This window comes from Oncorhynchus clarkii, chromosome 32 (genome assembly GCF_045791955.1).
Source record: "Oncorhynchus clarkii lewisi isolate Uvic-CL-2024 chromosome 32, UVic_Ocla_1.0, whole genome shotgun sequence".
NCBI lineage: Eukaryota > Metazoa > Chordata > Actinopteri > Salmoniformes > Salmonidae > Oncorhynchus > Oncorhynchus clarkii.
In genome coordinates, this window is record NC_092178.1 from 35,055,720 (window position 1) to 35,065,954 (window position 10,235).

Below are 10,235 nucleotides of genomic sequence, written 5' to 3' on the forward strand. Positions count from 1 at the left end.
AAAAGAAAGTTCATGGTTAATTTTCATGCTAGCCATGTTGCGTAACATGAGCTCATGAAATGTTCAATTACATTTGCATTGGTGTCAGAGAGATAAGAACAGGCCTGGGCAACTCCAGTCTCGAGCTTGATGACGAGCTTGGAGGGTACTATGGTGTTGAATCGATGAACAGCATTCTCACATAGGTATTCCTCTTGTCCAGATGGGTTAGGGCAGTGTGCAGTGTGGTTGAGATTGCATCGTCTGTGGACCTATTTGGGCGGTAAGCAAATTGGAGTGGGTCTAGGGCAGGGGTGTCAAAGTCAAATGGACGGAGGGCCAAATAAAAAAATCAGCTACAAGACGAGGGCCGGACTGTTCGAATGTTCATTGAAAAATTTTTAAATGACGCATATAGTCTAGTGAACCTAATTGAACCTACTGAAAACCTAACAAATATATTACAATATGATCAGATAAATAAAGCAATATTTTCTTATGGCTCTGTCAGTAATCTTTAATTTTCAACAGACACAAAAGACAAATTTCCTTTATATAAATATCCCCATAACATGAACATTAAATGAAAGAAACCGGTATTCAAGGCACCATCAGTAGACTATATTTTCTATTTTAGCAAAAGTGGGCTAAATTTACTTCAAAGAAAAAACAATAATAGCAATTTTCTATCATCCACTCAACTGAAATATTTTTAAAATATAATTGGATTGAAATACAAAAAAATAAAGTGCAAAAATCTATTAATCAAAAACAACACTTTGTTTAAGGAGAAGTAACATGCAGTGAAAACAAATATTAAATTTTAACTTTTAAACTTGAACTGAGTAAAAACTCTAAATATGTGATTGCACAGTAATGTTCACTTGTTTGAGGTTGAGGGTGATACTTGGTGGTGTCCCATCTTTTCCACAAGTTCATCAATGTTCGGGGTAAGGCTCTGAGCTGAAGAAATCCTCAGAATTGAGTGGAGGTGTTCAGCAGTAAGTCGACTTCTGTGTGATGTTTTGTTCAGGTTCATCAAAGAAAACAGTTGTTCACACAGGTATGTGCTGCCAAACATAGACAACGTTTGAGCAGCCTGGATGCGCAGCTGGGGCATTGTGCCGGGGAGGAAACGGGCGAACTCCGCAGCACCCACTGCCGCATATTTTGCCCTCAGTGCATCATTGCATTGGAGGTCAATCAACTCCATTTGGAGGTTTGGTGGTGAGCTTTCCACGTCAACAGCAAATGGGTTACCGAGCAGTTCCAACCTGCTTTTTTGTGCTTCAAAGTCAGCAAATCGGCGTCGAAAGTCAGCGGCAAGCATACCTATTTTATCAGCCAACTGTGTGCTCGGGAACGCACTGGTAGAGAGCTTCTCTTTCATGGTCTGGCAGCTGGGAAAGTGGCTCAAATTTTCTTTCCGCATCTGCGTCTCCCACAGAGTCAGTTTGGTTTTAAATGCCTTCACTGTACTGTACATATCAGAGATGACACGATCCCGACCCTGCAGCTGCAAGTTTATTGCATTCAGATGACTCGTAATGTCACACAGAAAAGCCATTTCACACAGAAACATTTCGTCTCGGAGTTGTGTTGTGTCTTTCCCTTTGCTGTCCAAGAACAGACAAATCTCCTCACGAAGCTCGAAACATCTTTGAAGCACCTTTCCCTGGCTTAGCCATCGCACCTCTGTGTGATAAGGCAAATCACCATGCTCCGTTTCTAACTCCGTCAGAAATGCCTTGAACTGGCGGTGATTCAAACCTTTGGCTCTGATAAAGTTAACTGTGCGCGTGATGATGCTCATTACATGCTCCATTTTCAAGGCTTTACCGCACAACGCTTCCTGGTGTATGATACAATGATAAGCTGTCAGCTCACCTGTCGCGTTTTCCTCTTGCATCTTTTCCCGTATCTTCGCCACCAGTCCGCTCCTGTGTCCACACATCGCAGGTGCTCCGTCGGTTGTCAAACCCACGAGTTTTTCCCAAGGCAGCTCCATCTCATTTACACATCTTGACACCTCTTCATACAAATCATGCCCCGTAGTTGTGCCATGCATAGGACGTAAAGCCAAAAACTCCTCTGTCACGCTTAGGTTGGAGTCCACTCCGCGGATGAAAATTGACAACTGGGCAATGTCAGAAATGTCGGTGCTCTCATCCACAGCCAAGGAATATGCAATAAAATCTTTTCCCTTTTTCACAAGCTGCTCTTTTAGATTGATGGACAACTGGTCTACTCTCTCGGCAATGGTGTTTCTGCTCAGACTCACATTTAAAAAGAGTTGCCTTTTTTCTGGGCAAACTTCGTCACAAACTTTAATCATGCAGTTTTTGATGAAATCCCCCTCCGTAAATGGCCGGGCTGATTTAGCATCTCTTCTGCCAAAATAAAACTGGCCTTGACAGCAGCCTGGCCTTGTGATTTGGCTTTTTTGAACAGAGCCTGTCGAGATTTGAGGCCTCGTTTTAATTCCTCTGCCTTTTGTAGCCTTTGTTCCATGTCCATATTCTTGTTTTTGTCCGCGTGTTTCGTTTCATAATGTCGTCTCAGATTATACTCTTTCAGTACCGCCACACTTTCTCCACACAGAAGACACACAGGTTTTCCAGCTACCTTCGTGAACATATACTCCGACTCCCACCTTGTTTGAAACCCCCGGTTCTCAGTATCCACCTTCCGTTTTGCCATTTTTGATGGGTATCTGAAAGTTAATTTTACTGTGATGCTGACGACTGCTGTGCCTCTAGGGTGTCAGGTAGGGTGGAGGTGATATGGTCCTTGACTAGCCAATCGGGGCCAGATTGGTGTCACGCTTTTGCCCCAGCTAACACACCTGACTCCAATAATCAACTAACCATGATCTTCAGTTAAAAATGCAATTAGTTTAAATCAGCTGTGTTTGCTAGGGATGATGGGGGAACAGTGTGACACCAACAGGCCCCCGAGGACTGGAGTTGCCCAGGCCTGGATTAGAGGTACAATAGAGTGCTGAGTACCAGGCAGTTAGCAAGTTTGGTAGGTTACTAATGACCATCAGTAGCATCAGAGCTTGGAGAAGCCTAATTACCATGGCTAAACGGCCACGTGGCATTTAACTGCAGTCATGACTCATGACCGCCGGTGTGGCGGTAATATGGTCACTTTAACAGCCCTAGTGGGAACTCCGCTCAGGCATTTATTTTACACCTGCTACATCGGGTTAAGGTAACACTGATCAGGGGTGATTGATGATTGGTGGAAACACACTGAGAGAGATATTTGGTAACAGCGTTATTTTACGTTCTAGGCATGGGGGAGAAAATGTCTTACGAGACATTATCATTTAGAAGATTGTCTACACTTCCTCTCTCGTTTTCTATTCTCCCAGTCGGCATTAAATACAACGTTTTGGCCCCGCCCGCCTGTGGGGAAACCAATGGCTCACAGCAAAAACTTGACAGTCAATTACAAAACTACATTTAAGAAAAGTACAACCTGTCTAAAGATGACATTTTCAACATTGCCTGCTCCCAAGCGTTCTCACCTTAGAAAAACATACTATTGTACGGCCTCCCTCATGCCCCTTTTCGTGATGGCGCTAACTAACGTTAGCCACGTCAGTGAGTGAGTGGTTAAAAAAGTGAGTGGAGTTAAAAAACAGACTATACTAAACGAATAACTGTAAATTTCGTATCTGTGATTAAAGGTTTTCCACACACATGCAGTGCCTTCAGAAAGTATTCAGACCCCTTGACTTTTTCCAAATTTTGTTACGTTACAGCCTTATTCTAAAATTCATTACATCGTTGTTTTCTCTCTCAGTCTACACACAATACCTCATAATGAAAAAGTTAAACACTGTTTTTATCCATTTTAACAACAAATTTTAACTGCGGGACCTTTTATAGACAGGTGTGTGCCTTTCCAAATAATTTCCAATCAATTTAATTTACCACAGGTGGACTCCAATCAAGTTGTAGAAACATCTCAAGGGGCGGCAGGTAGCCTAGTGGTTAGAGCGTTGGGCCAGTAACCAAAAGGTTGCTAGATCGAATCCCCGAGCTGACAAGGTAAAAATCTGTCGTTCTGCCCCTGAACAAAGCAGTTAACACACTGTTTTTAGGCCATCATTGTAAATAAGAATTTGTTCTTAACTGACTTGCCTAGTTAAATAAAGGTTCAATAAAAAATACATGTAAAAAAAGGTTGATCAACGGAAACAGGATGCACCTGAGCTCAATTTTGAGTCCCAAAGCAAAGATTCTGAATAAATAAGTTATTTCTGTTTTTTTGTTTTTAATACATTTGCAAAAATTTCCAAAAAACAGTTTTTGCTTTGTCACTATGATTGATGAGAGAAAAAATTTGATTTAATCCATTTTAGAATAAGGCTGTAACGTAACAAAATGCAGAAAAGGTCAAGCGGTCTGAATACTTTCCAAAGGCCCTGTACATTAGCTACATGTAGCCTACTTGGACACTGAGTCACCACAATTTCCCACACCGAATAGTCTGAAGCCACAGGGCTCTTCTCACAGGCTCTATATTTCTATGTAGAAGTATTGACCTGGTTACATATACATTGAACAACACGGCAGCTTTTCGGCATGTTTTGATATTTCTATATATCACAACATCAACTACAAAAAAAATGTTTTTTTTACAATGACGGGAAAGAATGTTTGTTTTTCCCAATTTGTGAGAGTGGTTGAGGGGAATTCCTTCTTATGACATGAATACCGAGTATTTCTGCCCTTCACCCACATGCACTGTGCATGTATCTTCGCTTGTGTGCGTACGTGCTTTTACAATAGGTGTGTGTGTGTGTGTTTCAATGTATCTGTGCACTTGAACACTATTTTGTGCTGTATACAGTAGATAACATATACATGTGTTTGTGTATGTTTGTGTGCCTGTGTGTGTGTCTCACCATCAGCCTTGCCGTCCTGCCGGGGGTAGCAGTTATAAAACACTCCGCGGGCATCGTGGGTCCAGGCCAGGCAGCTGAACTTCACCCTGTCCAGGACATCAGGCAGCTTCGTGAGGTCATCAGCCTTCAGGAAGTGCACCGTCACCCAGTCGGAGCCGCTGGAGCTCAGGCCGTACGCAAAGTACTCGCACTCCTCCGATAGGCGCCCCACTGGAAGGAGAGAGGAAGGGGAAGACGAGAGAAGCAAGGATAGAGTAAGAATAGACATGACATTATGTGTGATATTCAAGTGTATAATGTAGTCCTATCATTGATGTTTTTGTGTTTTAGCAATGTACTCCCCCTTTGTCACAGCAATCAAATCTAATAACAAAGGAAGAATGTACATGGCTTAACAAGAGAGGGGTGGGGGGGGGGGAGTTGTGAGGGCTCAGGTTGAGACAGACAAAGTTACGGTGTGTTTGTGTGTATTACAGTAACCAGGAGCTCACTCTTCAGGGCTACAGTCCCATCCTCAGACAGTGTGTTTGGGTCAAAGAAGACTGTGGCTGGTCCATCCAGAGAATCCTGCACATAGAGTGCATCCTGGTTCTGCAGGCCCTGGTTATGGAAGTAGAAATACCTACAGAGGAAACACACAGTAACACCGGTTACGTCATGGAGAGCATCAGACACACATATGTACTCTTTATACAGTGTATAACAATCCAACCAGTGGAATAACCTGTATGTGACGTATAATAATGGCAGTATGTACCTGCAGTTATTAAGTAGTTACCTCTTTTGCCCTCAATTTTGTGAATTTTCTTGGGAAACAGAAACAACAGTACTCAGGCTTTTGCCTCAGGCTTTTTTTAATATGTTTCCTCTCTTGTAGGGGCAGCTGTATTTTAGTTAACATGTTTCCTCTCTTGTAGGGGCAGTTGTATTTTAGTTAACATGTTTCCTCTCTTGTAGGGGCAGCTGTATTTTAGTTAACATGTTTCCTCTCTTGTAGGGGCAGCTATATTTTAGTTAACATGTTTCCTCTCTTGTAGGGGCAGCTGTATTTTAGTTAACATTTTCCTCTCTTGTAGGGGCAGCTGTATTTTAGTTAACATGTTTCCTCTTGTAAGGGCAGCTGTATTTTAGTTAACATGTTTCCTCTCTTGTTGGGGCAGTTGTATTTTAGTTAACATGTTTCCTCTAGGGGCAGCTTGTTCCTCTTGTAGGGGCAGCTGTATTTTAGTTAACATGTTTCCTCTCTTGTAGGGGCAGCTGTATTTTTGGGGCAGCTGTATTTTAGTTAACATGTTTCCTCTCTTGTAGGGGCAGTTTCCTATCTTGTAGGGGCAGCTGTATTTTAGTTAACATGTTTCCTCTCTTGTAGGGGCAGCTGTATTTTAGTTAACATGTTTCCTCTCTTGTAGGGGCAGCTGTATTTTAGTTAACATGTTTCCTCTCTTGTAGGGGCAGCTGTATTTTAGTTAACATGTTTCCTCTCTTGTATGTTTCCTCTCTTGTAGGGGGGGCAGTTGTATTTTAGTTAACATGTTTCCTCTCTTGTAGGGGCAGCTGTATTTTAGTTAACATGTTTCCTCTCTTGTAGGGGCAGCTGTATTTTAGTTAACATGTTTCCTCTCTTGTAGGGGCAGCTGTATTTTAGTTAACATGTTTCCTCTCTTGTAGGGGCAGCTGTATTTTAGTTAACATGTTTCCTCTCTTGTAGAGGCAGTTGTATTTTAGTTAACATGTTTCCTCTCTTGTAGGGGCAGCTGTATTTTGTAACATTTGTAGGGGCAGCTGTAACATGTTTCCTCTTGTAGGGGCAGCTGTATTTTAGTTAACATGTTTCCTCTTGTAAGGGCAGCTGTATTTTAGTAACATGTTTCCTCTCTTGTAGGGGCAGCTGTATTTTAGTTAACATGTTTCCTCTTGTAGGGGCAGCTGTATTTTAGTTAACATGTTTCCTCTCTTGTAGGGGCAGCTGTATTTTAGTTAACATGTTTCCTCTTGTAAGGGCAGCTGTATTTTAGTTAACATGTTTCCTCTTGTAAGGGCAGTTGTATTTTAGTTAACATGTTTCCTCTTGTAGGGGCAGCTGTATTTTAGTTAACATGTTTCCTCTCTTGTAGGGGCAGTTGTATTTTAGTTAACATGTTTCCTCTTGTAGGGGCAGTTGTATTTTAGTTAACATGTTTCCTCTCTTGTAGGGGCAGCTGTATTTTAGTTAACATGTTTCCTCTCTTGTAGGGGCAGCTGTATTTTAGTTAACATGTTTCCTCTCTTGCAGGGGCAGCTGTATTTTAGTTAACATGTTTCCTCTCTTGTAGGGGCAGCTGTATTTTAGTTAACATGTTTCCTCTTGTAGGGGCAGCTGTATTTTAGTTAACATGTTTCCTCTCTTGTAGGGGCAGCTGTATTTTAGTTAACATGTTTCCTCTCTTGTAGGGGCAGCTGTATTTTAGTTAACATGTTTCCTCTCTTGTAGGGGCAGCTGTATTTTAGTTAACATGTTTCCTCTCTTGTAGGGGCAGTTGTATTTTAGTTAACATGTTTCCTCTCTTGTAGGGGCAGCTGTATTTTAGTTAACATGTTTCCTCTCTTGTAGGGGCAGCTGTATTTTAGTTAACATGTTTCCTCTCTTGTAGGGGCAGCTGTATTTTAACATGTTTCCTCTCTTGTAGGGGCAGTTGTATTTTAGTTAAGGGGCAGCTGTATTTTAGTTAACATGTTTCCTCTTGTAAGGGCAGCTGTATTTTAGTAACATGTTTCCTCTTGTAGGGGCAGCTGTATTTTAGTTAACATGTTTCCTCTCTTGTAACTTGTAGGGGCAGCTGTATTTTAGTTAACATGTTTCCTCTCTTGTAGGGGCAGCTGTATTTTAGTTAACATGTTTCCTCTTGTAAGGGCAGCTGTATTTTAGTTAACATGTTTCCTCTTGTAAGGGCAGTTGTATTTTAGTTAACATGTTTCCTCTTGTAGGGGCAGCTGTATTTTAGTTAACATGTTTCCTCTCTTGTAGGGGCAGCTGTATTTTAGTTAACATGTTTCCTCTCTTGTAGGGGCAGCTGTATTTTAGTTAACATGTTTCCTCTTGTAGGGGCAGCTGTATTTTAGTTTGTTTCCTCTCTTGTAGGGGCAGCTGTATTTTAGTTAAAATGTTTCCTCTCTTGTAGCTGTATTTTAGTTAACATGTTTCCTCTCTTGTAGGGGCAGCTGTATTTTAGTTAACATGTTTCCTCTCTTGTAGGGGCAGCTGTATTTTAGTTAACATGTTTCCTCTCTTGTAGGGGCAGCTGTATTTTAGTTAACATGTTTCCTCTCTTGTAGGGGCAGCTGTATTTTAGTTAACATGTTTCCTCTTGTAGGGGCAGCTGTATTTTAGTTAACATGTTTCCTCTCTTGTAGGGGCAGCTGTATTTTAGTTAACATGTTTCCTCTCTTGTAGGGGCAGCTGTATTTTAGTTCCTGTAACAAATGTTTCCTCTCTTGTAGGGGCAGCTGTATTTTAGTTAACATGTTTCCTCTCTTGTAGGGGCAGCTGTATTTTAGTTAACATGTTTCCTCTCTTGTTTCCTCTTGTAGGGGCAGCTGTATTTTAGTTAACATGCAGCTGTATTTTAGTTAACATGTTTCCTCTCTTGTAGGGGCAGCTGTATTTTAGTTAACATGTTTCCTCTCTTGTAGGGGCAGCTGTATTTTAGTTAACATGTTTCCTCTCTTGCAGGGGCAGCTGTAATTTAGTTCCTAACCTATTTCCTCGTTTGTAGGGGCAACTGTATTTTAGTTCCAACCTGTTTCCTCGCTTATAGGGGCAGCTGTATTTTAGTTCCTACCTGTTTCCTCTCTTGTAGGGGCAGCTGTATTTGGGGTAGTCATAGAGCTCAGTTAGCCGCTTGTGAAACTGAGGCCTGACCGCACACTGCTCCAGGAATGGCATGGTCAGCTTATTCTGCTCCTCCACAAAGGCCTAGGCAAACACATGCACACGCACACACACGTCAGAGTTCAGGAACAGGTTAGAATTATAATGTTGCAATTCATCCCTTGTTATTGTGTATTTTCCATCACAATCACCTTTGTTTCGTCACTGTCAGGATCTTCCAACCAGGCATAAGGGTCATATATCTTAACCCCATGGTAGTCATCCACCTACAGGATTAAAAACAACACTTAAGTATTACAAGACACACTAAAAAACACACTTACGTTGCACACAATGTTTGAAAAGGATGAGTCACTACCGCACCTGTCCAGCAGAGTCCCATAGAATGTCAGTAAATCATCTTATGTTACATTTAATGGGGTATGGTGTGGCAATTTCCAATTAAAAAAAGATAACGTAATAACAACACAACTGACTGATTTATGGCCTATAGCTTAGTGTACATCCTTCTGGCTAAAGACAAAATTAACACAACAGTTCCTCAGAACTACAGGCCTTCGGTAGAGCCCACAGCAGGAACAGTATCTCACTGGTTATTTTATTACCATGAAGCTAGAATCCTTAGTTACTACATTAAAATATATATATTGCTATATACACTGCTCAAAAAAATAAAGGGAACACTAAAATAACACATCCTAGATCTGAATGAATGGAATATTCTTATTAAATACTTTTTTCTTTACACAGTTGAATGTGCTGACAACAAAATCACACAAAAATTATCAATGGAAATCAAATTTATCAACCCATGGAGGTCTGGATTTGGAGTCACACTCAAAATTAAAGTGGAAAACCACACTACAGGCTGATCCAAATTTGATGTAATGTCCTTAAAACAAGTCAAAATGAGGCTCAGTAGTGTGTGTGGCCTCCACGTGCCTGTATGACCTCCCTACAAAGCCTGGGCATACTCCTGATGAGGTGGTGGATGGTCTCCTGAGGGATCTCCTCCCAGACCTGGACTAAAGCATCCGCCAACTCCTGGACAGTCTGTGGTGCATGGAGCGAGACATGATGTCCCAGATGTGCTCAATTGGATTCAGGTCTGGGGAACGGGCGGGCCAGTCCATAGCATCAATGCCTTCCTCTTGCAGGAACTGCTGACACACTCCAGCCACATGAGGTCTACGCATTATCTTGCATTAGGAGGAACCCAGGGCCAACCGCAACAGCATATGGTCCCACAAGGGGTCTGAGGATCTCATCTCGGTACCTAATGGCAGTCAGGCTACCTCTGGCGAGCACATGGAGGGCTGTGCCCAAAGAAATGCCACCCCACGACTGACCCACCACTAAACCGGTCATGCTGGAGGATGTTGCAGGCAGCAGAACGTTCTCCACGGCGTCTCCAGACTGTCACGTCTGTCACATGTGCTCAGTGTGAACCTGCTTTCATCTGTGAAG

At 42.1% G+C, this 10,235-nt stretch overlaps 2 protein-coding genes across 2 annotated transcripts in view; one reads left to right on the forward strand and one right to left on the reverse strand.

Annotated features, from left to right (window-relative positions):
• The window catches only part of LOC139391961 (uncharacterized), a 590,779-nt gene that overhangs the window by 442,276 nt on the left and 138,268 nt on the right, over positions 1 to 10,235 (forward strand). The gene's annotated exons all lie outside the window — the stretch shown is intronic.
• The window catches only part of LOC139391783 (prolyl endopeptidase-like), a 34,573-nt gene that overhangs the window by 20,537 nt on the left and 3,801 nt on the right, over positions 1 to 10,235 (reverse strand). Inside the window, exons 2-5 of the mRNA XM_071139329.1 lie at positions 8,960 to 9,034; positions 8,719 to 8,852; positions 5,392 to 5,522; positions 4,901 to 5,110 (exon numbers count right to left, since the gene is read on the reverse strand). Of these exons, the coding sequence (XP_070995430.1) occupies positions 4,901 to 5,110; positions 5,392 to 5,522; positions 8,719 to 8,852; positions 8,960 to 9,034 (550 nt within the window). The remainder of the gene's footprint in view (positions 1 to 4,900; positions 5,111 to 5,391; positions 5,523 to 8,718; positions 8,853 to 8,959; positions 9,035 to 10,235) is intronic.